The sequence below is a fragment of the Apiotrichum porosum genome, assembly GCF_003942205.1.
Source record: "Apiotrichum porosum strain DSM 27194 chromosome Unknown scaffold_1, whole genome shotgun sequence".
NCBI classification, from domain to species: domain Eukaryota; kingdom Fungi; phylum Basidiomycota; class Tremellomycetes; order Trichosporonales; family Trichosporonaceae; genus Apiotrichum; species Apiotrichum porosum.
Window position 1 is genome coordinate 1,760,516 of NW_021167108.1, and position 27,319 is coordinate 1,787,834.

A 27,319-nucleotide genomic window follows, 5' to 3' on the forward strand; every position below is an offset into this window, starting at 1 on the left:
GCCCCCTCTCCCCCAGCCTTTGAGCCATGTTTCCGTATCTCCGTATCTCTCCTCTCGTTAAAGTGTCCCACAGGCCACAGGCCCCGAATCCTCCAGTCGCATCCCGCTGCGTATCCCTCCGCGGGTCCACGCACATATGTATGTATGTCAAATGGCAGGCTCTAAAATGAACATGAGAAACGCATCTGCCCAAAGGAAGGTCCACAGGCCACAGGGAAGCCAAGAGGAGCGCGTCAGTCTCACCCACCCGCTGTTGTCGCCGCCATGGCCATCCCGTCGTCAAGCTACGCTTCATAGCCCTGTCGCCCCCGCCGTGGCCCCGCCCCGTTCCAGGCATCCCCGCCCATTCCCGTACATTGCTGTCCAAGCGGAAGAGTGGGGGGTTATTTGATCATTTTGTCCTTGTTCTGGTTGAGCGTTGCGAAGCCATGTTATACGACGGTGACGGAATCAGGGTGGGGTGCGGTCGGAGAGCTGAGAGACTACTGCGCAGCGTGGCAAGAGACGAGTAAGAGACAGAGATGATCGGCAGTGCCTTGCTCCGTCTCTGACACGCGCGATCTACAGTGCCTAAGACAACAACCGATCATACTACCGGCCCATGAACCTCCTCATCAGGCCCCCGCCCCCAGGTCCCATCCAGCCTTCCCAGCTTAAAACTTCCCAAGCTCCAGACCTTTGCTCCACACCCTACTGCAGACGTTGGTCATGGGCAAAAATGGGCAAAAATTCATGCGCAGCACTACCCTCACGACCTTCCACGTCACTCATCACCTGCGCAGTCATCTCGTGGCTCCCTTGCCCCAGTCAAACCCACTCTGAGCTTGGCTCCCAAGGGAGTCATTGTCTCTCTTGCTGCAGACAGCATTCCCGTGCACCTCGTGCCAACTGTGCCCAGGTCCACAGGTCCGCCGCCAACAGCCACGGCGACGCGAGCCACCAATGCCACAACAGTGCCGTGCCACCGCTGTGACTTTGTGGACCACCTCGGCAATGCCTAATGGGACAGAACAAGGCCGCCAGTCCCCGAATCGCAGGCGCTTCAGCGACGTTGCCTCTTCTCGGGTTCAACAACAGACAACCAGTCCCCCCGTGCCCCGCGCCGGACCTTGTCTTTCGGCCTTCGGGTGGGAGGGGAGCCATTCTCTACCAACAATCCTACACGCATGTTCTGTAGACCAGTGGCTGAGTCGAGAACACCAATGGGCTGTGGCTTGCGCTGATGGCGGCGCACCGGGTTCAACGTCAGCTGAGCAATGTTTCTCAAGGAAAAGGGGGTTCTGCATGGGCCCCACGTCCCCGTGTGGCCTTGCTACGCGAGGTGTCGGGTCTGGTGCTCCACCCAGGAACGAAACGGGCTTGCTTTGCCTACACAACCCGGTGTGGTGGCAAGGCAGATGGACAAATGCAGCAGTGTGTAGGCTGTTTCCATGGAGGCATAATCGCGTGTCCGGCGATTGAAGTGCAGCATTGTCGTTGTCTAGAATCTCCCAACATGCAGGGATGGGCATTCCCCCTTATCCGGCGTCTGCATTCACACAGCAATCAACAAATTGCAACAAACAGGTCAGAACAGGCTCGTGCTTGCGGTGTACACGCACCGCCGCCACTCAGCCACTCGCCACACTCATCCGTCGCTCACGCAACTCGTCGGGACTCCGGACGAGTTGGGTGCAGAGACCGGAGGTCAGCGACGCGCCTGCACGTCGGCTGCCAGCAATCCTCACACATGCAGCTGCCTCTAGATGCCTTCGTTTCGTTTCGTTTCTCCCAGTTTCGTTGACGCAAAGGTCAATTCATGGAACATGTCGCACCGGAGGGGATATGGCGTTAACCCATCACGCGTGCAGCTCGTCAACCGCGGCTCACGTTCTAGCTGTCTGTTACAACGATCGATACATGCTTTTGCAGACGCGAGGCCAGTGCCTGTCGTCACGCTGCCGCCGGCTCAGGCAAGGCAAAGAGCGGTTTGCTGGGTCCCGCTTTCCAACCCTACTTGACTTTCCCTAAAACTAACGCACGAAACACATATCGGCACACAGGACAAACTGACAACCGGAGCCGTCGCTATCGATGACGGGACTCGTGCCGGGCACTTTCTCTGACTCTCTCTCTCTCTCTCTTGGTTTGTCGACCCCTCCTGCCCGCCACCACAGCTCTAGGAATCAAGGCCAAGGCCAAGATCCAGCCAGATAAGGCGCCAAAACATCCAGGTCACTGGGCTGCCGTAGAGCGGCACCGGCCCCCCCTGTCGTCTCGCACCAACCCCCGACCCGACCCAACCCACTCGCCCCACCGTCTCCCCGTCAGGCCCGCATCACGAGTCCGTCGGAACTCGCCCGCCAGTCCAGATGAACCAAACTGTCGTGAAACTCGTGCCATCTCCACACGCGTCTACTCGTCGTCCTCGCGCGCACGCTTGCGAGCCTCGCTCCTGGTATCTGTCAGCGCAACGTTCCCTTCCTTCAAATGCCAGTCCCTGTCATCCGGGAAGCCGGGATGTTGGGACAGGTTCGAGGGATATTCCAGGCAAGCCTGGCTGTTCCCCAAAGCATGTAGCTGAAAGTACAGCGCATCGGCAATCACTGTACTCACCCTTGTTCTGCTGTCCGCTTGCCACCGCGCTTTGCTGCGTCGAGGAATTGCTCCACACCGAATGGATCCGACGAGCCGTCCAGGCTGACGACCACGTCCTTTTCGAACTGGACGGGGCCATCGCGCACCTCGTTCGACTCGGCGCCGTCGAACCCACGTGTCGCACGGCCAAGTTGGAAACGGTCCTTGTCGAGCTCCTCGCGGATGCCGTCCTCGGTGCCGCCACCAAACGCCTCGTCGTTTCCAGCATTGTTGCCCTTGGGGCGGTAAATGGCGGCAGCGGCAGACGAGCCCTGGAACAGAGGCTTGTCGTACAGGTTGTACGAGTCGTCGGCGCCAAAGCCGGTGGAAAGAGACTCGCGGTTGAAGAGACGCGAGTCGAGAAGGGTCTCCTTGTTGGCGGTCGGCTTGGCAAGGCCAAGGGCGATCTTCTCGGAAATGTCGCGGTTGGCCTCGCGCGCAATGACCTTGGCGCGCATCTCGGTGCCCATGTTGGACATACGGAGCTCCTTTTCACGCTCACGACGCTTCTCCTCACGCACAGCCTCGCGCTCAGCAATCGCTGCCTCGTCGTCTCCCTCGTCCTTGTCCTCGTCGCTGTCGCTGGCGTCCGAGTCCGAGTCGGAACCAGAACCGTAGCCGCCGAGACCGATGCCGTAGGATGCAGGCGCGGTCCTGGGTGCGGCCGATCCAGATGCACCACCACTCCGCTCCTCGCGGGCCTTTTGAGCCAGCAGACGCAGGTTCTCCTCCTTCTGGGTCTTCTCCTTTTGAGCAAGGAGCTGCTGCATCTGCGAACGTGCGCGGACCTCCTCGCGGGCGTGGTTGTCGGCAACATAGAGCGCCTCGGAAAACTTCGCAAAGTTGTCGTTGATGTGCACGTCCTGCAGACCACGGCCGTCCGCAGCGAGACGCTTGTCAAGCGGAATAGTGTAACCCTTGTTGTTCTTCCAGTTGGAGATACAAGGAGGAATCATCCAGTCCTTTTGCTCCTGTGCTGTAACAGCACGGGGAGGCGAGTGCATGACAGGGGGCGGGGGCTCGGTGGGGCCGCGGGGGATCTTCTTCTGCTTGAAGCGAGGAGGCTCCAGAGGGTCCTCTTGCACCTCGGTCATCTTGATGATGCGCTGCTTGCTCTGGTCGGCACCTTGGTTGGCCGGGGTGTAGCGAACATACGTCGCATCGCCGTTTGACTTGGGAACGTGTTTGGGCTGAACAGCCTTGATCTTGCCGTGAGTAATCTTCTCGAGGGCAAGTCGAGTACGCTCAGTCGTGTCGTTGACACTGCTGTCATCTGGCCGCAACATTGCGCGGTCCTCCTCCGTCATATCCGTCCGGTTTGCAAGCGGAACAAGGTCTGACGTCAGCTCCACTGCCGTTGATGCTAGCAGCACTCACCTTTGAAGCTCGACTGCACCCTCGAGCCAGCGGCACGGCCCTGGGTCGCAATTGCGTCGTAGCGCACGTTGCCATCGGCGTCGACCTGAAGGGCAACGGTCGTCCCCGGTGCAGCCTTCTTCTTGCTGCCCATGTCGAGGGGGTACTGGGCGACATGGCACTTTGTTATTGTCAGCACTCGCTCCCGCACGATTCGCCGAGAAGGCTCGTAACGGCTCGGTTGCTGTCACACTCACCTCTGGGTACGCTCCGCCGCCACCAAAGTCGGCCTGGCTCTTCGGCTTCCATCCCCTCCTCTTGCCGTACGGCGGGATCACAACTGATGGAGTGGCCGGGAGGATCGGTCCCTCGTCCACTTCCTCGACCACCGTGTGTACCGGGAGCGGGAGAGCACTGTGTGTTAGCCGACTCAAGATGTGGCTGCTGTATCCTGCATGTACTCACCGAGCGAGAGCAGCCATAGTTGTGTTGTTGTTGTAGGTCACTGGTCGATTAGATCGATGACTGTTGATTCAAGATCTTAGGTGGCAAAGAGACGACGCCGATCGGGGCGGAGAAATGCGGCGTTATTCCCGTGGCACTGAAATGCATTCTACCATGTGGCGAGCAAGTGGTGAGATCGGTGAGATCGCTATGAGAAGCTGAGAGAAGCTATGCACTGTGCATGGTGGTCTTGGGAAGGTGCATACACCTTCCTCCTGCTGGGTGCATGCACAGTTGACAGACTCTGGTGTTTCTTGCGTGCCGCGAGTGCATCGCAGTGTACGCCAGGGACCCCCCCCCCACCGCATCCCTCCGAATCCACCGCAGTCCACCGCGATCAGTCAGTCGCCACTGGGTGGCGCGCAGCCATTGCTCGATCGTGTCTCTCCCTCTCCCCATACACACCGCACCAAAGTTTCACAATTTCACAGCAATTGACTTGCCAACCACTAGCATAAAAAAGTTTCCCTGTTCACCGTCCTACTAGTTTGCTGCCCTCCACTTCTGCAGTATATCTCCCACTCTGCATCCGGGCGCATCCGCATCCTGCTGCGCCGCTGCTGCCAAGTAGTTCGGACGCGTGGCCACGCTGTTGTTGCCTGTTGCCGGCATCTGATCCCGTTTCCACCCTGGCACATTGAAGGCTCGCTGTTACTCTTTCAGCATTACCTTTACCTCCACGACGTCAGTTTCGGCAAGCAAGAAGCTGTTCGCATCCTCGATACGTTCAGCACGTCAGCACCATGCTCGTCTCCACGGCTCTTGTGTCGCTCCTGCCGCTCTTGCTGTTAGCGGCCAACGCCGACGCCAGTTCGAGTTCAGGACTCCAGATTCGTACACCAATCCCCCGCAACTACGACACCCACACCTACTATGCCCTCGAGCTTCCAGAAGCTGCAGACGAGCAGGTTGCCCGCGCCGCCGCGCTCGCCCTTGGAGCTGAGCTCGTGGAACCCCTCGGTGAGCTGGCGGGCCACTGGATCGTAAAGCGCGAGGACGGCGGCCTCTCAGGACGTGGCATTGCCGGCGACTATGACCCAGTGCTGGCACGCTACGAGGTACTCCGGTCGGCAGGTCACGAGAGGCGAGCACTTGGTGTGCCATCCCTTCGCGGTATCGAACGTCTTGTACCCCAACAGCGTACAAAGCGCGTTCTCACTGGACCCAACGAATACAAGCGCGGCTCGCCAATGCGTCACCCCCGATCCTACACTCCCTGGGACGTCGAGCCCCGCGACGATGCCGAGCTCCTCTTCCTCCAAAACGACTTGGGTCTCAAGGACCCCGAGCTTCACACACAATGGCACCTTGCAAACCAAGAAGACAGGCAGTGGGAGCTCAATGTGAGCACCCTCTGGAGCCAAGGTGTCACTGGCAAGGGCGTACATGTCGTCATTGTCGACGATGGCCTCGACTATGAACATGAAGACCTAGCACCAAACTACTTTGCGGAGGGTTCGTGGGATTTCAACGACAACGGACCTTCGCCCAGCCCCAAGCTCAACGAGGACCAGCACGGCACTCGCTGTGCCGGTGAGGTGGCCGCCGCCCCCAATGACGTTTGCGGTGTTGGTGTCGCCTACAACACCAACATTGCTGGCGTCCGTATCCTTTCGGGTCCCATCACCAACGCCGACGAGGCTGCGGCTCTCAACTACCAGTACCAGCTCAACGACATTTTCTCGTGCTCGTGGGGCCCGCCCGACGACGGCAAGAGCATGGAGGCTCCTGATGGAGTCATTCTCAAGTCGCTTGTGAACGGCGTGCAGAAGGGACGTGGCGGCAAGGGCTCCCTTTTCGTCTTTGCCGCTGGCAACGGTGGTGGCAACGGTGACCAGTGCAACTTTGACGGCTACACCAACTCGATCTTCTCCGTCACCGTCGGCGCCGTCGACCACGCCGGCCAGCACCCTTACTATTCGGAAATGTGCTCGGCCATGATGGTTGTCGCTCCTTCCTCTGGCTCTGGTCAATTTATCCACACGACGGACGTAAAGCACAGGTGTGCGACCAACCACGGTGGTACGTCGGCCGCCGCACCCCTTGTCGCGGGTGTGTTTGCACTGGCTCTACAGGTCCGCCCAGAGCTTGGATGGCGCGACTTCCAGCATCTCGCAGTGCGCCACGCTGTCATGCTCCACCCTGAGGACGAGGACTGGGACACAATCTCCTTGGGCAGGAAATACAGTTACAAGTGTGAGTACCATGCGGCGCTACGTCCCGAAGCACCTCATACTGACCAAAATCCAGATGGCTTCGGACGTATCGATGCTGGCCTCTTTGTTGAGGCTGCTCGAACCTGGGAGCTGGTCAAGCCCCAGGCTTGGTTTGACTCACCCATGATCGTTCTTCCGGACACTCCCCCTCCCCCTCCTCCCCCCGCTCCGACGGCCACCGACGCCCCGTCCCCAACTGAGCGCGATGAGGGCGACGATACCGTGGACGGTGCTGAGCCTACCGATGTTCCAACCATCGATCCTCCTCAGCCCGAGCCGGTGATTGGTTCGTATATCGTCAAGGACGGTATTAAGTCGACCTTCGAGGTGACCCAGCAAATGCTCGACGACTCCAACTTCGAACGACTCGAGCACGTTACCGTGCGTGTTTGGATCAAACACCAACGCCGCGGTGACGTCGAGGTGGCTCTGCGTTCCCCGACTGGCATTCTGAGTGTGCTGGCCCAGGCGCGCCGCTTTGACTCGGCCGGGTCTGGCTTCGAGGGCTGGAAGTTCATGTCACTCAAGCATTGGGAGGAGAATCCCGTTGGCACTTGGGAGATTACCGTGAGGGATCAGAACAACCCCCAGAATGTTGGATCCTTCCAATCGTGGGCCCTTCAGCTCTGGGGTGAGGCCCAGGACGCTTCTAAGGCCAAGGACTGGCGCCCAGCAGAGTTTGGCCAGCCCGACGAGGAGGAGGTCGGTTCGGACCCCATGCCCACGACACAGCTTCCGCAAAAGCCCAAGCCGACCGACCTCTTGCCGTCCGACCACGGCCACGCTGGCGGCGCTGTTCTCCCTACAACCAGCCCAGCTTCGACGGACGAGGACATTGCCGAGCCCTCAGCGTCCTCTGACGCGGACAACGAGGCTGGGGCCGATGAGGGCGTATTCGATGGCATTGATGCCCTCCGCAAGCATTCGGCGTGGCTTGGTGGCGCCTTCCTCATCGTTCTTCTGGCTGCCCTTGGTGGTGGCGGCTACTTCCTCCTGGCTGCCCGCCGTAAGCGTCAACGTCTGTTTGGCCTGCATGGCGGCGACGGAGCGCGTGGCGCGTACGCACCTGTGCCCGAGGACGTTCCCCTTAGCCTTATGGAGCGTGGCCGCCGTGCGGTGGGTATGAGGCGAGAAGGCGAGAGCAAGGAGCTCTACGACGCGTTTGGTGACGGCCCATCGGACGAGAGCGACGACGAGGTCGACGAGCACACCGCGTTGAGGTACCACGACTCGTTCCTCGACGACCATGATGGAGAAGATGAGGACGCTACGCCCCAAGCGAGCGGTAGTGGCAGCAGAACCGCTGCCGGAGAGCCACCAGCATACCATGATGACGACGAAGGCGAGTCCGCCAACACGACCAGCTCGCCCGCCGAACTCGTGCAGAGCACCTCGAGCGGCAGTTGGCAGGACGCTGCGGACGATGTCCGTCGTGATTGAGTAGAGTTGGGGAAAGAGATCGGAGGCGACTTAGACACCACTGTCTTGCATTTTTAGCATCATGCACCGTGTACAGAGATACCATGATGCACCTATACAGATGATGAGAGATTGTTCCACGTTTCCACTTTCCCCAAACATCAAGATGCACAATAGTGGGTGTATGTCGCATGCGGTCTAAATAGTAGTGCGTCTATGCGACCTAACTGCTACAACTCCCACGAGGTGTTGGCTGCGTCCCCGTCGTCGTTGATCTCAGTTAAATCAATCACTTCGAGCCCATTAGCAGGAATGAAGGTCTTGAGCGTGGTGACAGGGGTTGCGAAGGCGAGGGGAGTTGGACAGTGCCACGGACGGTTGGGGCTCGCCGACGGTGTGAGCGAGAGGAGCGACCACCGCGGTGGCACGCTGAACTGGAGAAGGGCCGAGGTGAATGGGCGGGTTGGGACACGTTGACGGTGCGTCCATCTCCGCGTCCGAGTCGTCGGAAGAGTCCAACTCATCTTCCTCGTCGTCACTCACGACAAAGACTCTAGGGCGCCGGTAAGCCTGCTGTCGTGCACCGTTGAGGTCAGGCTCGCCGCCACGCGTTCCCCATCCGCCGATCCGCTCCATGCCGCGCCAAAGCACATGGCCAGGCAAGAGAGGCGTTCCATCTCCCTCGTTGCCAGATTTGCCCTTGCCACCCTTCTTCCCCTTCTTGCCGCCCCCCTTGTCGACAGTTGGCCCATCGTCGCCGACCATTTCATCGACACCGTTAGGTCCAACGGCCTCAGCTTGTGGTTGCTCCCACTTGTGGCGAGGACTACGACGGGCCTTCCTCGCTCGCCGCCAGGAGCGCACGGGGCCGTCGATGCCTTCGTTGGACACGCAAACAGGCGGAGCCGGAAGGCGATGTTGAGCACCGCAAGACAAGCAGGTCTGGATAATGACATTCATGTGATTCTTGCTTGCTATATGTTGTCAGCTGAAGGGTTCAGATACTGGGTTGGAGCACATATGACGTACATCGAATGCGAACTTTGCAGGTCAGACCAGGGACAAGGACAGCAGAACACGAGCAAACGGAACGCTTGATGCTGGGATCGAGCTTGACCTGGTTGTGGACGGTCCACTTGTTGAACGACTGAATGGTGGTGCGTCCCATGGTATCTGTAATCGGCACCGCATCGTCGTCCGAGGCCTTTCGCTTGCCCTTCCGGTCTCGAATCGCCTTGTTGGGAGCTGGTCGTGAAGACGAAGCAGCCGAGGCGGACGAAGTGGGAGCGCAGGCAGCTTGGAGGAACAGGCTCGCCTGGAGGGCAAAATTTGCCCGTTCCAAGTGGTCCCTGTTGCTTAGGGGAGGCGGCCCATTCGCCGCTGCCTGCTTCTTGGGCATGTTGTGAGATAGGGGAAGCTGCAGCACGAACGGATGGGTATGGATGGTCTTGATCACAGATCACAGATCACAGACATTTGTGCAGGTGGTTTGTGCCTGGATTATTGTCTGGGCTGCCTCACGTGACGTTCTCCCCCCACTTAAACGCCATCATCAGCCGTCATGATGCAAGCAGGTGACTCTCTGTTGGGCGCAACAACAATTCCATTCGCCTCCCTCATCGCTCCATTTCTCCAATCACCATAATGCGACCTAGGAAGAGCAGCGGAGGTGAGTAAACAGCCTAATCATCTCATACAGCACGTACATCGTGCAGGACAATGTCGACAAATGTGCTTTCCAAGCGCCAGCCCAAATAACCCCCACGCGCGACGCGTCTTACTGTCACAAACAATTACTGACATCATTGCAGTGGGGGCCGAAGACGACCCCATCGATCTAATTTCAAGTGATGATGGTTCACCTGCACCACCACCTGTGACCTCATCAGCAAGATTGCGCAAGGAGCGCGCGTATATACCCAATATCACCGACGATTCGGGCAGCGCGAGCGAGGTGAACCTATTACGCAATCTCCTCCCCGGCGTGCAAGCGGCCAAGGAAAGGGCGGCCAAGCAGGCAGCACAGGAAGCCAGTAAGTATGCTTGCTGTCCATGTGTGACACCCAGCAGTATATCTGCCCGAGTATGCGCCGGCTCTATGCTAATTGGTAGCAGGTAGGAACCGCGTGCAAGTGAAGCAGAGCGCGTCCACGACCAACACACCCGCCAAAGATAAGGGCAAAGGCCAGGCGACGATTGACAACGAAGAGCAGCGACGATTTGGCGCATATTTCCACAACACACCTAGCAGCTCCTCACGCCCAGCAAAGGTCTTGGACCTTACTCAAGACACCGACTCAGACTCGCCGGCGGCGGACGTTGGCAAAGGTAAAGGCAAAGGGAAAGGCAGGACCGTCGACAGCGAAAGTCGCAAGAGGCCAAGACAATCGAGCACCGCGTCGCCTCGCAAGCGTCCCGTTCCCAACCGGGACTCCTCACCTTCAGACTCCGACGACCCACCCCCGCCTCGCCGGCGTCATATCGGGTTTCAGCGTCTGGCGCTCGCGGCCGTGGATGCCATGTTCCATGAGTCGGTTGGGCCCGGCTCTTGGTCCCACCCTGTCCCTATGGGTGGCCACAACCCGGCACCTCGTCAGCCTCCCAGTGAACCCGCTCCGGTACGGGGTCCCAAGCCTGGAAGCTGGGGGAACTTTGAACCTCTTGTTTTACCCATCAAGAAGCGGGACGCGCCGGAGACATCTGGCCCCGAAGGCTCCAGCCCTCCTCCGTCACACCCAGAGAAGAAGAAGGTTGTGGCCCGCAAGAGTGTTGGTGGGCGCGCTCCACGCCCCGTTAAGAGTGACGTTGCGAAGGTCCCTGTCCTCCCTCCCCCCTCGCCACCAAAGGTAGCGCCAGCGCCCGTCCGAACTGGCCCCAGCTGGCGTGTTCACAGTCCGACCCCAGTGGTTTCCAGCTCATCACAGTCAGCTCCTGTAACCGCGACCGATCTCGAGGAGCCCCCGATGGACGAGCCCCGGATGGACTTTACAACGAGTCCTGTCGAAGACTTCGCCGATTCGGACGATGTAGAAGTCGACAATGGACTCGACTTTGGCGATGCAGGTGGCCTGGACGACGAGCTCCCGTCCGAGCCCATTGCGGCTCCCAACGCATCTACAGCGAACACGCTTGACCAAATGCCCGAGCCAAGTGACGTTCCCAGGACCTCAGACCTATCACCAGCCCCACCCACGGCTACTGTTGGGACGACCGCAACACGTTCTCGCAGCTCGTCATCGTCGTCAAGCTCTGACATGTCTGCTCTGGCGCGTCTGGACTGGGATGACAACCGAGCTGGTCATTCGGAAGCCGGGTTCAGCGAAGCCTCCGGCCCATCACGCGACCCGCTCAACATCATTTCCGAAGATGATGGTCCCGCTGCTGCCTTACACGGCTCTGGCTCCGAGGCAGAAGAGCCCATTGAATCCCCACCTGCGGGCCGTAAGGCTGCCTACTCCCCTCCTATTGCTGAAGCTCAGGCGCATAAATCGCGCTCAGAGTCGTCGGATTCCAACATGGAGGCTGTACAGACACCTGCAGCACTGAAACAGCATGACCCTGTTGTCATGTCTCCCACCGCGGAGGTAGACTCGTCTTTTCCACCCATCGTCGTGGACCGTCTCGAAGTTCGACGAATCATCGCCGAAGTCCAAGCACCTCCAGAGGTCAATAAGATCCTTTCAGGATGGTCAGCCTCCTCCTGTAAAGTAGCTCCTATCGTCACTTCAAGGGCTCCTGACGAAGAGCAGCCCCCACCCGGGCGTCGCGGTGTCGCCAAACGTTCAATTGACCACGAGATTGTCGACGAGTGGAATGGCCGTCTCACCAAGCTCACGAACAATGGCGATCTTCACTGTGCCATTTTCGAGGCGTACATTGGTTGGGCGACCAGCACGGACGAGCCTTTCGCCCCAGAGATCAAGGTTGTCAACAAGATTGACGCCCATGGTGGCCCTCCAAAACTGGAGTTTCAGTACTCGAATGAGATGCTGTACCATCCCGACGTTCCTGACCCAGAAATGGGACTTGGATGTGGATGTGAAGGCCCCTGCGATCCCGAGTCAAAAACGTGTACTTGCCGCAAGCGCCAAGAGCTGTATTTGTACGGCTACAACGAGGGCTTCAACTATGCCTCTGAGTGAGTCTTTCCTTCTGCATAGAATGGTCAAGCTAACATAACAGTGGTCGTGTGAGACAGCCTGATTGTCCAATCTGGGAATGTGGTCCAGCGTGCGGCTGTCCGCCGGAGTGCATGAACCGCGTACGTATGGTACTTTTGGCTAAAACTAACCTGCTCAGGTAATCCAGCGCGGACGGGACAAGGGCATGAAGCTTGAGATTTTCCAGACAGGCAAGTGTGGGTGGGGTGTCAAGACAAACTCGTACATTCCACAAGGCCAGTTTATCGGTATTTATGCTGGCGAGGTCATCACGGACGCCGAAAGCGAGCGTCGAGGTCACACGTACGAGAAACTCGGTCGTACCTATCTCTTCGATTTCGATGGATACTCGATCGGAAACCCACCACCCGAAGGATGGATGGAAGGGAAGCCGCCTCCCAAGGAACGACTCGAGGACTTCGATCCTCGCGCGGCACAGTTGGTACGGGAAGAGGCCAAAAGGATCCAGCAGGCAAAGGAAAACGGCGAGGACAATCCCTCTTCCTACTCTGGTGAGTCATATGAAGTACACGTTTCGCGCTGACAATGCTATAGTGGATGCGTTTCACTATGGCGTAAGTGTTTCCTCTGGCTATGAACGATACTCACCACCATTTTCTCCTTTTCTCTGTCCAGAATGTGAGTGCTCTCCATCAAGGAGCCAAGCTGACAGCAGTTCACGCGGTTCATCAACCATTCTTGTGATCCAAACGTCCTGATCACGTCCGCATACGTCAAGGTATGTTTTGGGGGTCGTGACCGTTTGCTAACCCCGCAGGACTTCCACCCTGCTCGGCCATTGTGAGTCGAATACACCAGGGTGCAGCCGCTAACTGCAGACTGGTCATGTTTGCACGCCGACCTATTATGGCTGGAGACGAGTTGTGTATTTCGTACAAGGGCATCGAGGTGCGTTACATGCTTTCCACATGTGGAGCTAACGGCCAGGACGACGACGACGCTCTACAGGCCCTTCCTAGGCCTCACTCCGTGCCTCCCGAAGCGGCCCACAGCGGTGGTGGTGGCGGTGGTCGACGCGCGGCGAAGAGCAAGACTACTGCGCTCGCCCATGTTACCCCGTCAAAGGGACAAACTGTTCCCAGCCATGCGGAGTGCCACTGGTAAGTCGGTCAACGGCATTTGTCACGATTCTCGGACTCACTCTTCAGCGGCTCAATCAAGTGCAACGGCTACATGTTCGGCAGTGGACCAGATTAGGTTACAGCAGCCCCGTGTTATTCAATGTATTGTATCACCTGTGCATGTGATCCCTCGGTTCATGCCACTATATACAGACACCTCATGCAGGCAATCCCAGACGCCCAAGGCTCGCGACGATGTTGCGCTCAGTGCCGTCTCCCAGTGTCACTCGAAGAATGTCGCGCAATTCGCCAAGGAGGGCCTCTGCCCAACTGTCAGCAACCAGCGACGGGGGTCAAGATATGTCAACCCACCTGCCTGTGCGAGCGCTTCCTTGTACTCTACATTTGCCGCAACCATCTCAGTTTGCAGCTCTTGCAATCGGGCAGCCTGCTCATTAGAAACTGCACTGACGACCAAACGACACCAGCACAACGCACTCTCAATCCACTGTCGTCTTTACTCGGCAGGGCAGCGGTGAGTGTCTCTACATCCTTTGCGCGCCGGACAATGTCGGCGACAAACGTCTCAATGGCCGCTGTTAATGTTAGCTATCGGTTTCTAGTCCATTGCCCAAGTGTACACACCCCTGTATTCTTTCCTTCTGGCAGCCTGTGCTGTCTGCAAAGTGGTCGGAATGGCCGCGCTTGTCTGCTCGAACTGCGTGCGATGGGTGATGTACTCGATCGAAGCAGACGTGATCGTCAGCAACTGAGAAACTGTCAGCAAATGCCATGTACCTATTGTAGGAAGGCCGACGGGCTGTCGAATCTCTCAAGGTTGTGAGAAGCTTGCCGATGGGCAGAGTACATCGAGGAAGGTGAAGGAAAGCTGCTCACGTCTAAGATGGCATCTTGCAGCTGTTCGTTATTAGCAAAGGTTGCCTTGACACATATCCACGATCGCATAGGAGGCAATGTGTTGGCTCACCTGAGTTATCCTGTCCATGTCCGTGGAGAGTTCCTCGCTGAGCATGTCGCGCCCAAGGCCATCACACTGCGGGAAAAGGTGACTGGCGGCTGGCTGGACGTCAGCGGAGTGCGTGTCATGCATGCAAGAGTTGGGAAGCTGCGGAGCAAGCCCTCATCTCCGATGCCTGCCAATGAGTCGCAGCGTTGACAGCTGTACTGTACGGCACGGGCATGGATGGTGGTGGGTAAACTGACCTGGAACGGCGAAGTGGACGAAATGAAGAACCGGCGAGATGATCGGTGTCAACAAGATCACGGCCGCTGGCCCTCCATCATATTCCTTCCGTTGTCACACTCCCACTCCACTCCGCTTTCAACAATTGACATCCCCCACCACCACAACCCGATAACTTCATCCCGACAGCGGCTGGCCCGCATCAACAGCACTTCACGACCTCTGCAGCGCACCCCTTACGCGCATACACACATTACCTGCGTCCTGTCGTGACCAATACAGGCCACCCACCAACCGGTCGACAGTCACTCAGACCACTCCTTCGTCCCCCGCCTCATTTCTCCTTCCTGTGTCCCCGCTTTGTGTCAGCCCCATGCCTCCCTCGTCTCAGAAAGAGGTTTACGACCAGCTTGCAACACTACTTGCCCCGCCCACTGCCTTCCCCGCAGGCCGATACCGTCCCAGCTCAGACGTGTCTGATGGCCTGAAGCGCGTCAGGAGAATCATTCTCACCGAGGGCATACCAGAGGTCGTGAGTGCCATTTACGCGTCATGGATTACAATGCGGGAGGAGCACTTCCAAGAGCTGGCAGTATGACGGCAAACCCCAAGGCAGAGGAGCTGCCAGCGCCAGAGCCGCAAACTGGTAGCTCGCGGCGCAGATCACACGCTTGGTCAAGCCAATGTGCTACCTCGGCACATATTCGCGCGGTCACTGCCCTACCCATCAATCACGTAGCTTCTTCAGTGTCCATGAGCTGGCAGTGTCTGGTACACTGCTCTCACTCTACGGATACACTGCCCCCCATGACTTTCGACGATCTATGACACCGGACTGACATCACAGGATGGCCGTCCGTCACTCCGGCCACGGATCTGGAAGCTCATGCTCAAGGTCGACCACCTCTCGGCGGAAGATTACTTGCGATATGTGGCAATGGGTCCGAGTGGAGCGAGCGAGAAGAGTGAGTTAAGTCGATAATGGTGTCTTCTGCTACCTCTGTTCATGACAACACCTGTGACTGACGGCTATCTCCCTACCTATTTCCCTCCTTCCCCTCCTCCTCTTCCACTTACAACCGCTTGGCCTTCTGTTGCCCAGTCCGAGATGACACCTTCCGCACACTCAAAACGGACGAGCTATTCAAAGGGCGAGTGAAGAATGAGATGCTTGTTCGTCTCTTGGAAGCGTTCGAGTGGAAACACATTGGTATGTTTCCACGCCGTCTGCGCCTGTTTGCTCACAGTTGTAGGTGGCGACAAGCCTTTGACATACGTACAAGGTAACCACAATCTGAACGGATACCAACTTACGCTCCAGGCATGAACGCTCTCGCTGCTCCCTTCCTCTATACAATGCCGACCCAGCTCGAGGCTTTTGCGTGCTTTTCGCGATTGATCGAGCGTTGGCTCCCAGAATACGTACAGACAGACCTGCGCGGGGTTCACCGTGGTGTTGAAGTGGGTCCCCAAACGAATATTGCCCCGGGGCTGACTTGTAGATCCTGGATCGGTGTCTACGGATTGTTGACCCCGAGCTCTACGAACACCTCATGGGAAGGGGATTGGAAGCCAACCTCTATGCTTTTGCTTGTGGGTGCTGACACTTCTCACGTTCACTGACAATACACAGCTGTGCTCACTCTGTGCACATGTACTCCACCCCTGGATGAAGTCTTAAAGCTGTGGGAGTGAGTATCCTTTGACCGCTTTGAGGGTAATCTGACCTTTTACCAGCTTCCTCCTCGCGTTTGGCGTTCACCTCAATGTCCTCTGCGTCATCGCGCAACTTCTTCTCATCCGTGAGAAGCTTATGGAGTCCCAATCGTACGTGCTAATACGCCCGTTCGGAGCTGACGTATCAGGCCCATGAAAGTCCTTCGCCAGTTTCCGCCCCTCCAGGCGCGTGCAGTCATTGGTGTCACCGTCGCGCTCGTGAAGGACATTCCAGAGGACCTGTACCGCGAGCTTGTGGCACATCCCTCCCATGCGAACCCGCCCTAGCCCCGTGTCTAGCTCCGTTGTACCATATACATCCATGTAACGATAACGATACCTTATTCTACAAGTGGTGATGACTTTGCTCTTACTATGATTACATCTATTTACAGGTGTTGCGACGCGAGGCAACGTTGGCGGAACGGCTCCAGGCGGCCACCCAGTCCTCAGACTCCGGCTCAAGCTGAGACTCGGGCTCAGGCTGCGGAGAGTAGGCGCGAGCGCGGCCGTTTGTTGGACTACCCGCCGCATTTTGAAGGAGGCGCAGGTGATGAGGCGTGTAGCTCTGCTTGGCTTGCTGCGTGCCATTATCGTGACTGAGAGGAGTCGGCGACCAAAGAGTAAGCTTGACGCCTTGAGAGGTTGATGGTCCTTGTGCCATCGATGGGCGAGGGCGAGGAGTTTGCTGTGGTGTGAACAACTTGGTGGGCATGCGGAAGCTGGATGATGTCGTTGGTGCTGCGGGACGAAGTGTGAGGCGTTTGCGTGTAGGAAAGGTACTCCATTCGGCGTCCGTGGTCGTCTTCTTGACGATGGACTGCCAATGCCTGGGTGCAAATGCCTGGGATCCATCCGGGTTGTACGAGTATGCAGTGGTAAGGGAAGGCACGGCATGGACCGGAGCATATGTGTGAACATGGGGCGAAGGCTCGGGTGAAACGAGCCCATACTTGTACTCGACGGTGTTGTGAGGCTGAGGATCCGGGCGGTGTGGGGTCTGGTAAGACGACCTCCAGGCCATGGCTGCACTTGTTGGTTCGGGGTGGTCAACGGTGCCATGTCCCTTGCTTTGGTCGTCATTACCGTGGGGCAAATAACGCGATGGCCTTTCAGGGACAATGTTGGCATGATTCATGGTCCCACCTGCCACCATGGCTTCCAGCCTTGGCACAGTTGGAGGACGAATGGGCTTGGGACGGACAAGGCTAGCGAACTGAGACGGGCATGAGTCAACGTCCATCTCAACCTCTGGATCAGGAGGACGGTTGGCGATCGTGGACTGAGGAGGAGTCGCAAGCTGAGCGTCGGGTGGAGTTGAGCTGTTCATGCGCTCCGGAAGGCCGTCCGTGCCGTGCACGTTGTGGTCGTGGTCCGTAGCCTCATCGAGCGCTGGGTCGGTGTGTTCATTATCCGACTTGTTGAACAGTTGTGTTGAATGAGGGGAGGTGAAGACTGTGGCCTGCGACGAATCAGATGGATTCTCACTCGACCGAGGCATTCTACCGTACCTTGTCCATCACAGCTAGCGGCTGAAGACCAGCAGTGACTGAAGTGGGACTCGAAGATCGGAAGGAAAGCAGAGACTTTACGTTGTCGCGCTTTACCTTCTTGACGGCGCGCTGGCTGGTTTCTTGAATGAGCGCTTCAACATCAGCCTGCGACTGCTTGTTCTGCAAGCGCTTCCTTGACGCCTTAGTAGGAAGGGCCTTTTGACGCTCGAGGGCAGCAACGATGGGAAACTCGGCAGTCGGTTTGATATTACCAGCTCAACGGTCAGTCCAGTCAGCCGCTGGAAACTTACGCAGGCTGTGGAACTGGATCTTTGTGTCTTCCTTCGTTTTCGTTCGTTCGTTCCTCTTGGCCCTTCCCTTGGACTTGGGGCCGTTCTTGGCTGACTTCTCCTGAAAAGCAGCTATCGTGGTCGTCGTCACTCCCACCGTAGGTATATGCTCGGTCTTCTTCGAGGGTGGACAGTGAGGGATCGGTTGACCGTTTGCACCCACCCAGCCTGAACTGTTCTTCCAGTCAGGCTTTGGCTGCTGGGGCAGGGGCGGTGGTTTGCTGTGTTCAGGGTTGGCGACTTGCCCAGCGGTCGCGAGATTGCCACGGACGGGTCGTGTTCTGCTCTTCACGCCTTGCTTGATGCTGGACTTGGGTCGCAGCTTGGCGAGAGTGAATGGTGTTTCCTTGACAATCGCGACGTCATCGCGCTTGCTGAGGTCGAGCTCGTCCAGGAGATTGTCGTCGGTGGTTTCGTGCGCAAGAAAGCCGTGAAGTGCAGATTTGTCAATGGGGTCGCAGTCAGATAAACTGGGGCTGGGTGAGAGAAGTGAGCGAGACCATGGGTCTTCGTTCGGCATGCTGGTTGGGGAAGGTCGGAGAACGGAATAAGAACAGGGGCGGAGGGAAGGTTGGTGGAATGTGGGATGTGAGCAAGCTGTGAGTGGATGGAGGAGGATGGTGGTGGGAAGCAGATATATGTATAAGAGAGAGGAATAGAAAGGGATAGAGAGGGAGATAGAGTGAAAGAGTGAAAGAGTTAAGAGGGATTCCACTGGAATGGTGTTGATAAGAAGGAGGGAAGACGAAAAACATGGAGGGAAGACGAGGGAATACCACCGACCTGAGTGGAGATCACGTGACCGCGTCGTGAGAGCACCCGTTGCCGACAGCTCCATTGTGTTGCTTCCTCGCTCTCCACCACCAACCTTTGTCTCCAACGACTCGTGTGCATTCCGACCCGCCCACTGGGCCATCCACGAAGGCAGCACAATGTCCGACTCTCCCACCCCGGTCGCGGGCTCGAGTGCACAGGCGCCGCGCGCTGAGCCTCCTGCTCACGCGCAAGCTGTGATGGAGTACCTCCAACAGCACGGTTTCGACAAGGCACTTCAGACATTCCAAGCCGAGCTGCAATCTGCAGGCGGGGAAGACAAGGACGCGGATGGCGAAGAGGAGGGCCCCTCTGGCGGTGCGGTTGCGACTGGCGTGCGCCGTGGTTCCGCGGCTGGCAAAGACGCCATCATCCGCGCACCCCCGCCAATTCCCCTCGACAACATGGTCAAGCGCAACATCCCACAGGCGACGGCCGTGTCTGTATCAACTATGAGTGATAAAATTACTCCTGACTTCATCGCACAAGCAAAATATATTATCGAGCAGCTCCAAACTCGTTTGGAATCTGCCAATGCCGACGAGGAAGCCGGCAAGCCCAGCACCAGCCAGGCGCCTGCCTTCATCGACCCATCTGATCGTGTGGAAGGATACAAACGCTACCGTCGATGGGTCAACGACGGCCTGGATCTCTGGAGGTTTGAACTGGATAACCTTTCGTTCCCCCTGTTCGCCCACACATTCCTCGACCTCATAGACTTTGGCTTTGCAGATGCCGCTCAACGGTTCTACCAGGAGAATGCCGAGCACCACAAGGTGTACCACCCATCCGAGCTCTCCTACTTGTCATCCATCACTGCAGCACACCAGATCCTCCTCGACCCATACGCGCAACGCTTGAGGTGAGTTGTGTTATTGGATGCGATGACTGACACCCTCAGGTCTGAGCGATACCAAATCCCATTGTCGCGCAACTCTTTTGCGCTCCTTGTGCAGTGGTTGAGTGGTGCGGGACTGGATGAGGAGTGGGAGTCTGGTCTGCACGGTGTCCCAGGCCGAGCCAAGGAGGCTATCCGCGCTATTGTCAATTCGCGTCTGGACATCAAGGGTGAGTCTCCGGTTCCTTTGTGCCCATACTGATAACTCAGTGTCGGACTCGGCCATGCCGCTTGACAAGATTGCGATCGCGTCGTCGAGTGGGCTTCTCTCAAGTCTCCTTCCTCCCGCGACCTCGGCGGACAAGTTCAACTCTATGACGCAGCTCAAGCTAGGCGCTCCCCAAATGCTTGACAAGCTGCGGGAAGAAGTGATCCGCATCGTGCGCGAAGAGGATGAGGCTGTGAATGGCGAGAATGAGGGAGGAGCGGGGTCGGTCGCCAATGGCCACCCGAACGGCACGGACGCCAACGGCGATATCGAGATGGGCGATGCGAGTCGCGATATGCGCACCATGTCACCCTTGAAGAAAACCATCAAGATTGAACCCGACGATAATCGCGACCCGGATCTCGTTAGCCCAGACAGCAACGAGACTCTTCCACCACAGCCGACATTTTACAAGGTTACCGATGTGAAGCGCGAAGTCGAGGCTGTCCGAGACAAGCGAAAGATGATACGTCTGGGCCCGAAGCCCGATGAAAAGGCAGGTGGCTCGAGTGCGACCTTGCCCAGTGTCGTGGCATTCACCATGTACGATGGAGGAGAAGCGTAAGTGGCACCGAAAGTATACAAGTCTGCTTTTTCTAACGGTTGCAGTCTGACGTCTGTGGAGTTTTCGCCCGACTCGTCACTCATTGCAGCGGGTTCGGCGGAGAGCACCGTTCGGCTGTGGAGCTTGAGGGATGAAAAGCTCAAGGCAAAGCAGATTGGTGAGCGACAGCTTACATTATATCTTTGGCTGACCCCCACCAGACCCGTCAACAGGGCAAATTGTAGAGGATGAGGGTCTTGCTATGCGCAAACTGGTTGGCCACTCTGGTCCCGTGTATTCGTTGTCTTTTGACCCCATTTCAGGCTCTGGCGGCCCACCGCATTCACTGCTGTCGGCTTCGCAGGACGGCACTGTCCGCTTGTGGTCATTGGACACGTACTCAAACTTGGTCGTGTACCGTGGCCACAACCGCGACCCCGTCTGGGATGTGGAGTGGGGACCCATGGGCGTCTACTTTGCGTCTGCAAGCCGAGATCGTACCGCTCGTCTATGGAGCTCGGATCGTCTGACTCCACTGAGAATGTACACAGGCCACCTGTCCGACGTCAACGTGAGTACAGTATTCTCAGGTTCAATGACTGACTCTCTTCCAGTGCGTCAAGTTCCACCCCAACTCGCTGTACCTCGCGACAGGCTCGAGCGACAATTCGTGTCGTCTGTGGGATGTCCAGCGCGGCGCTTGTCTCCGTCTATTCCTCGGCCATACCGACGCGGTCACGACCATGGCCATCTCGCCAGACGGCCGTACCCTCGCGAGTGCGGGTCTTGACTGCAGCATCTACCTTTGGGACCTGGGATCGGCCCGACCCATCAAGAAAATGACTGGCCATAACGCGCCCATTCAGTCGCTGTCATTCTCGGCTGAGTCATCTGTGCTCGTCTCGGGCTCGCTCGACTGCACTGTTCGGTGCTGGGACGTCAAGTCGTCTGGCGGACCACGCACAGGCCGTGGTATGGACTTTGACGGCGCACGTTCGGGCGGTATGGGTGGGACTGGCGCGTTGCCTATGGGACCCTCGGAGCTCAACTGGGAGGACCAGGGTCAGACAGCCGACCTGCTCTCCACGTTTCACACCAAGCGTACGCCCATTGCCAAGGTGCACTATACCCCTCGCAACCTGTGCATGGCCGCTGGATCATTTGTGCCGCCGACAAACAAGGCCGTGTAAGGGATGAGGTCATAATGAGAGAAGCGAGAGAAGGGTGTTTGTTCTGGAGTCTAGAGTGTATCCCATTAAGGCGCATGGACATGCATATGTACGGGGAGCTACATGATAACTGGCGAGTTTTGACACAGTGCTGCAACGGCAGACACTGAGCAAACTTACTTTTTCTTCTTGCGAGGCTGGAGCATGGTGACAACCTCCTCTTTGCGCTTGACAACACGCTCCACACCTTCCTTAGCCCCGACGTTGGCGACACATGCGGTCCAGCCGTCCTCCCCAATCTCGTCGGCTACAAGCGCATGGGTGGATTCCAACCAGTGGACCGTTCCAGCACAGGCGAGCGCACGCGTGCCAAAATCGGTATTGAGGAGGGACTTTAACAGGCGCTCTACAAGAAGCTGAGGGATGGCTGTGCGCGTTGATGCGCCATTGGTCTTGGCCGCGAAATGGTTGGCTGCTGTCTCTCCCTCAGTCTCGACGCTAATACTGAAAAAGCCCGTGACGTCGCCACTGGCACACTCTTGGCGGAAGCCTATCCGCTCCCAAAACTCGTCGGCGGGAACGCGGGAAAGAGCTGCGTGAGCACGCCTGCGCTCCTCCTCATCCTCGGCTTCGGCGCGAATACGCTCGCGATCGTTGTGCTTGTGCTTGCGCGTGGAGGAAGCGGTCGAGACGATGGAAGACGAGGACGTTGTCGGGCCCAGAGCGGTAGCGTTCGATGTCGAGGCCGCAGAGGAGGAAGACGTTGTAGGACCGATGGGCGCCGTAACCCTGTCGACAGCTGCATCGACGAGTTCCTCCAGGAAACGAGTTTTCGGGTCGTCGGGGAGGGAAGGAAGGAGAGTCGCGAGGCTCGGGGTGTCGGTGGGAAGGAGGGGATGAGTAAAGGGCGGCTTGTACTCCCATTCCACTGGCGGTGCGCGGATCGGTGCACGAAGCATTCCTGAGGCCTCGGAAGCCGAGTATGACGGTAACAGGTATCTCAGATGCAAGTCGCTCGTCTTGACGCCCGCTGTGACCAGTGCCTCGGCAGCACTCTCGTATACACCCTTCCACCATTGACAAAGACCCAGACCACCCAAGACGCGCTTGCCGCCGCCTTCGACGCTGTTGGGGAAAAGGTACTGGCCCTGCGACCGTGCGAACAGCGTTGCTGTGACGCGGGGTGTAGGGCGAGTGGCCGGGGACAGAAAGTGGGACAACACGCCAATCGCCAGCTCCCGAGTGACGGGACCGGCTGACGCTGCGTAGCCTGATGAGTCGACCTTGGAGATGTAGACAATACTGGCCGCTGGGACACCGTCACCTGTTGGCAGGGTGTAGACGTGAGCCGAGATTGCAGCTGCTAGAACGTTCGTGGGAGGCTCTGGAACAGCCGTGGAGGAGCTCTCATCGTTCGTGCCATCGTCTGCTTTCCCCTCGGCTGCTGGCGAGCTCAAAGGATCGACTGCAGGTTCCAGAGCTGCAAGCGGGAGACGACAGTGGACCACAACAAGGTACTCGGTCTCCATACACCTCACGCTGGCCGACGGCGCATGCGGAAAGAGCTGGGTCGTGCGCTTTGGCGAACTAGCAACGACGGTCAGGCCCAGCGGCGTCGTGTTGGGAAGTGCCGCGAGGCGGGCCACGAGCGCGTCGCGCAGTCTGCCGAGGATCGTGAGCAAGAGAAACCGGGCAGTGCGAAGCTACGTACGATGAAGCCATGTCGCGATCACGTGCACAGAGAGTGAGAGAGGAGTAGAAAAATAACGAAATCACAATATCACGCGTCGCGTCGTCATTTCAGTTGTGCACGACAGGCGCGCGAAGTGGAGGCGCCAGGGACCCCAGTGTTCACTCTTTTACTTCCGCTCGAGCTCCCTGTGGCTCCTGTGGCTCGGCTGAGCGCATTGCAGGACATAACTTTGTTTACATGCGGGACGGCGGATGCCATGAGGGCCGTCGACAGGCGGCGTCTCGCTAGGGCACACCAGCGGCCAGCGGCCAAGCGGCCAGCGGCCGGCAAGAGAGGCTTCCAAAAAACAAACAACGAAGATGACGGAGAGCGATGTTGTCTTCAAACACCTTTAGAGGTCTCACTCCTAATCCACGGGGTACACTGTACGCCTTATTTTAAAAGCAACCCACATTTCGGCTGCAACCACACTACTACAGGTGACGAGTCCCCCCGCATAGCCCGCATACCATACCTGTGCGGCTCCCCCCCGCCCTCCACACCAGCCACACCCCCGCCCAGACCATCACCGCAAATATATACCCTGTCGTCATAGCAGTCCCATCAGAAATCACGCGCATCTCCACAACATCTTTCCACCCACACTTCTGTCAACGGGCCGCAACGAGCCATGACAACCACTCCGCCGCCCAGGCTTCCCGTCACCCCGACCGACAGCAGCAGCGGTATCGTGTCTCCCGTCGACTCGCCTTCGCGTTTCGACCTGGGTCCAAATGCCCTCACGTTCTCGCCTTCTGAGGCGACCACAGCGGTCAGCCATGCTGCAGCGCTGAGCCCACCAAACGAGCGCACCCACCTCCTCTCTCGTCACCCTCCTGCACCTCTAGCTCCTCAGGTTCGATACTGGAGCGACCCAGAAGATGTTCCGCAAATGTCACCTATGCGCTCACCACGTCATCTGCTACCCTCAATTGGCCGTCCACGTAGGTGTCTTGCCCACGAGAAATGCGCTCACTCTCCAGCGTCTGGCTCCAAGCCCAAGCGTAGTGCCAACCGTGTTGCGAAGAAGATTCGCAAGCGCTCGCGGTACTACATTCCCGTATGTCTGCCGTCGCAGCCACAACTGACAACCAGGTCACCGACTGGCTCCCGCAGTACAGCTGGTCTCTGTGAGAATCTCCGTTCTTCGCCCCTTCTCAAAGCTCCACACTGACCACCCAGCTTTTCGGGTGATCTTGTCGCAGGCGTGTCGGTGAGTGTGCCCATGACATGGTTTCGGGGCAGTGGTGCTAATGGCTCGCAGGTTGCCTGCCTAATGGTGCCGCAGGTGAGGACAGGACGCCATTCTCAGGACGATGGCGAGCTGTGGCTTACCCACAGGCAATGTCCTATGCAAATGGACTGGCTGGCCTGACGCCCGTGGCAGGTCTTTGGGCCTCTGCCGTGTCAGCGATTGTTTACGGAGCCCTGGGCACTTGCAGGTGAGCGTACTTGGTACGGCTGGACGGATGCAGCCGTTAAGCCGTTGGTGTGGGATGGCACGTGCGTGCATTCGCTTGCTGCCCACTCCACCGTAGACTGCACTGCCCTCTCAGTGCTCAGTGCTGATGTCCAAGGCAAATGTCCATGGGGCCAGAGGCCTCCCTGTCGCTCCTGTTGGGTCAAACTATCAAGGAGTTGATCTATAGCGACCCTCACAGCGTGCCGGAGAACGCCGAACTGGAAGCGATCGCCGTCTCGGTCATTGTCACGTTCCAGGTTGGCGTCATCACCACCGTGCTGGGCCTTCTCCGCCTGGGGTTCCTTGATGTTGTCCTTTCGCGTGCGCTCATGCGTGGTTTCTTGACTGCCATCGGCTTTGTACGTCACTGATCGTAAATGTTGACACTGAACCCACCAGATCATCCTAGTCGAGCAGTCCATCCCGCTTCTTGGCCTCGTGCCATACCTGCACAGCCAGCCAAACCCGCCTAGTATGCCTATTTCCAAGCTCATATTCGTCCTCAAGAACCTGTCACACGCAAACATTCCCACCACTATCCTTTCCGCATGCTGTCTTGGGTTCCTCATTTTCTGCAAGGTTGGCAAGCAGATCGTCCTCAAGACCCCTGGTGGCACTTGGGTTCGCTTCGTGCCCGAGATCTTGATCGTAGTTGTGCCCACCACAGGTGAGTAGCGCAAGTACAAGGAGCACGCACTGACTCTTTGAGTTCTCTGCAAGGCGTACCGCTGGGATGACCTCGGCGTGGAGGTCCTGGGCAGTATCAAGGGTGGCAGCAGCATTCCCTTTGGGTTGCCTCTGAGTGCTCGTACTCTAAAGTACTTTAACGACACAGTGGGTACTGGAGCAATTGACTGTTTGTCTGACCGTTAGCTCCCCACCGCGTTCGTCATGGCTGTCGTTGGCGTTGTGGACTCGATGATTGCGGCAAGGGAGAATGCCACAAAATATGGCTACCCTGTCAGCCCCAACCGTGAACTCATTGCTCTGGGTAAAGATCATCCAGTATGGAGGTGGAAGCTGACTAGAAAGGTTCTGGCAACCTTGCGTCGTCGTTTGTCGTAGGCACTGGATCTCTTCCTATCTTTGGATCTCTCACTCGTGGGTGGTGACATTCCGGGAATACACTGACCCGAAGGCTCGCGTCTCAATGGTGCCATCGGCGCTCGTACTCAAATGTCCGGCCTCATTACCGCGGCCATCCTTATCCTGTCGGTCTTCTTCTTGCTTCCATCCTTGTTCTTCCTTCCAAAGGTACACATCCCCTGTGTGAAGTGGAGCTGACACCTAGGCTGTGCTCGCGTCGATCATCACAATGGTTGTGTATACTCGTGAGTGTAAAAGTGCCTAGCTATAGCTGAAACTCGTAGTCTTGAGTGAGGCCCCGCACGACATCATTTTCTTCTGGAAGATGCGCGCCTGGACCGACTTTGCTCAGATGACTGGCACCTTCCTTCTGACTCTGCTCTTCTCGATCGAGGTGGGTTGATGTTCAAGGCTAGGACGCGGGCCTCGTTGCTGACTAGTCAGGTCGGTCTCGTCGCGTCTGTTGGATTCTCCCTCATCCTCGTGATCCAACGCTCCACCACCCCACGTATCAAGATCATCGGGCGGCGACCCAACTCGGACGAGTGGGTGGCCATTGATGAGGATGACGAGGCTCGCGAAGAGATGCCGGGTGTTGTGAGTAACCGGCTTGGAACAACGACTTACACTCACTAGCTTGTCGTTCGCATTCGCGAGTCACTCTCTTTTGCCAATACTGGTCAGCTGAAAGAGCGTCTCCGTCGCCTTGAGCTGTATGGTCCGAAGAAAAGCCACCCGTCCGACTCTCCCCGTCGCAGCGCCGCCAAAGCGGTGATCATGCACATGGGCGACGTCGATGAGATTGACGCATCTGCGCTGCAGATTCTGTCTGAACTCGTGACGGCGTATCACGAGCGTGGCGTGGGCTTCTACTTTGCACACCTCCACCCTCAGCATCTTGCACAGTTCCACCTCGTCGGTATCACCGACCTTTTGGGTCCGCACCACTTCCAACCCGACCTGCGCAGCGCAATGCAAGAGGTCGAGAGTCTTGGGTTTGGAGGAAGCTTGACCACCTCGCACTGGGGTCGCGACCGTTGGGCAGATGACGCGTAGATGTGTCTGTCGGCTGGGCCGGGGGTAGACTGGGTATACGGGGAGGTCTAGACTGTTAATAGCTACAGGTTAATGCTATTGCGGTGGATTGTGCAGCATGAGGGGTGCAGGTGAAGTCCATACGTGCGGGCATGCGTGCCCAGCAGGCTGGCACGACGGTTGTGGCATACGCCGGCTGCAAGACCATCCACCATCACCGCTCTCACTGAGTGCCACATATCTGGACGGTCGTAAG

General features: G+C 57.8%; 10 protein-coding genes across 10 annotated transcripts; 5 read left to right on the forward strand and 5 right to left on the reverse strand.

Moving 5' to 3' along the window:
* Positions 1–2,394: 2,394 nt before the first annotated feature.
* Positions 2,395–4,454, reverse strand: PRP45 (mRNA splicing protein; the record flags this gene model as incomplete). Its single annotated transcript, XM_028616451.1, has 5 exons — positions 2,395–2,539; positions 2,596–3,952; positions 3,994–4,153; positions 4,230–4,386; positions 4,438–4,454. The coding sequence occupies 5 exons, from the start codon at positions 4,452–4,454 to the stop codon at positions 2,395–2,397; spliced, it is 1,836 nt and encodes a 611-aa protein (XP_028480308.1).
* Positions 4,455–5,219: 765 nt separating this feature from the next.
* KEX2 (pheromone processing endoprotease) lies at positions 5,220–8,132 on the forward strand (the record flags this gene model as incomplete). The annotated part of the gene is made up of 2 exons (XM_028616452.1): positions 5,220–6,672; positions 6,727–8,132. 2 exons carry the CDS (start codon positions 5,220–5,222, stop codon positions 8,130–8,132), a joined length of 2,859 nt encoding a protein of 952 aa, XP_028480309.1.
* Positions 8,133–8,396: 264 nt separating this feature from the next.
* On the reverse strand, positions 8,397–9,510 carry EHS24_000629 (uncharacterized protein; the record flags this gene model as incomplete). Its single annotated transcript, XM_028616453.1, has 3 exons — positions 8,397–8,403; positions 8,488–9,085; positions 9,141–9,510. 3 exons carry the CDS (start codon positions 9,508–9,510, stop codon positions 8,397–8,399), a joined length of 975 nt encoding a protein of 324 aa, XP_028480310.1.
* Positions 9,511–9,755: 245 nt separating this feature from the next.
* Positions 9,756–13,489, forward strand: EHS24_000630 (uncharacterized protein; the record flags this gene model as incomplete). Its single annotated transcript, XM_028616454.1, has 11 exons — positions 9,756–9,780; positions 9,923–10,144; positions 10,227–12,249; positions 12,294–12,372; positions 12,420–12,783; positions 12,827–12,846; positions 12,948–13,010; positions 13,050–13,072; positions 13,111–13,180; positions 13,241–13,392; positions 13,441–13,489. The coding sequence occupies 11 exons, from the start codon at positions 9,756–9,758 to the stop codon at positions 13,487–13,489; spliced, it is 3,090 nt and encodes a 1,029-aa protein (XP_028480311.1).
* Positions 13,490–13,571: 82 nt separating this feature from the next.
* Positions 13,572–14,464, reverse strand: EHS24_000631 (uncharacterized protein; the record flags this gene model as incomplete). Its single annotated transcript, XM_028616455.1, has 6 exons — positions 13,572–13,675; positions 13,726–13,801; positions 13,852–13,949; positions 13,999–14,122; positions 14,251–14,271; positions 14,342–14,464. The coding sequence occupies 6 exons, from the start codon at positions 14,462–14,464 to the stop codon at positions 13,572–13,574; spliced, it is 546 nt and encodes a 181-aa protein (XP_028480312.1).
* Positions 14,465–14,930: 466 nt separating this feature from the next.
* EHS24_000632 (uncharacterized protein) lies at positions 14,931–16,561 on the forward strand (the record flags this gene model as incomplete). The annotated part of the gene is made up of 8 exons (XM_028616456.1): positions 14,931–15,089; positions 15,405–15,522; positions 15,660–15,767; positions 15,879–16,018; positions 16,060–16,150; positions 16,191–16,248; positions 16,295–16,384; positions 16,423–16,561. The coding sequence occupies 8 exons, from the start codon at positions 14,931–14,933 to the stop codon at positions 16,559–16,561; spliced, it is 903 nt and encodes a 300-aa protein (XP_028480313.1).
* Positions 16,562–16,658: 97 nt separating this feature from the next.
* EHS24_000633 (uncharacterized protein) lies at positions 16,659–18,636 on the reverse strand (the record flags this gene model as incomplete). The annotated part of the gene is made up of 3 exons (XM_028616457.1): positions 16,659–17,735; positions 17,785–18,041; positions 18,291–18,636. The coding sequence occupies 3 exons, from the start codon at positions 18,634–18,636 to the stop codon at positions 16,659–16,661; spliced, it is 1,680 nt and encodes a 559-aa protein (XP_028480314.1).
* A 412-nt stretch (positions 18,637–19,048) lies between these two features.
* On the forward strand, positions 19,049–21,769 carry TAF5 (Transcription initiation factor TFIID subunit 5; the record flags this gene model as incomplete). The annotated part of the gene is made up of 6 exons (XM_028616458.1): positions 19,049–19,791; positions 19,831–19,997; positions 20,038–20,596; positions 20,645–20,757; positions 20,813–21,150; positions 21,194–21,769. 6 exons carry the CDS (start codon positions 19,049–19,051, stop codon positions 21,767–21,769), a joined length of 2,496 nt encoding a protein of 831 aa, XP_028480315.1.
* Positions 21,770–21,924: 155 nt separating this feature from the next.
* On the reverse strand, positions 21,925–23,470 carry EHS24_000635 (uncharacterized protein; the record flags this gene model as incomplete). Its single annotated transcript, XM_028616459.1, has 2 exons — positions 21,925–23,410; positions 23,460–23,470. 2 exons carry the CDS (start codon positions 23,468–23,470, stop codon positions 21,925–21,927), a joined length of 1,497 nt encoding a protein of 498 aa, XP_028480316.1.
* A 641-nt stretch (positions 23,471–24,111) lies between these two features.
* Positions 24,112–27,084, forward strand: EHS24_000636 (uncharacterized protein; the record flags this gene model as incomplete). The annotated part of the gene is made up of 16 exons (XM_028616460.1): positions 24,112–24,424; positions 24,464–24,540; positions 24,597–24,610; positions 24,663–24,693; positions 24,745–24,768; positions 24,822–24,922; positions 25,058–25,301; positions 25,342–25,609; positions 25,652–25,776; positions 25,816–25,933; positions 25,975–26,043; positions 26,081–26,196; positions 26,234–26,273; positions 26,313–26,422; positions 26,473–26,625; positions 26,665–27,084. 16 exons carry the CDS (start codon positions 24,112–24,114, stop codon positions 27,082–27,084), a joined length of 2,223 nt encoding a protein of 740 aa, XP_028480317.1.
* Positions 27,085–27,319: the final 235 nt, after the last annotated feature.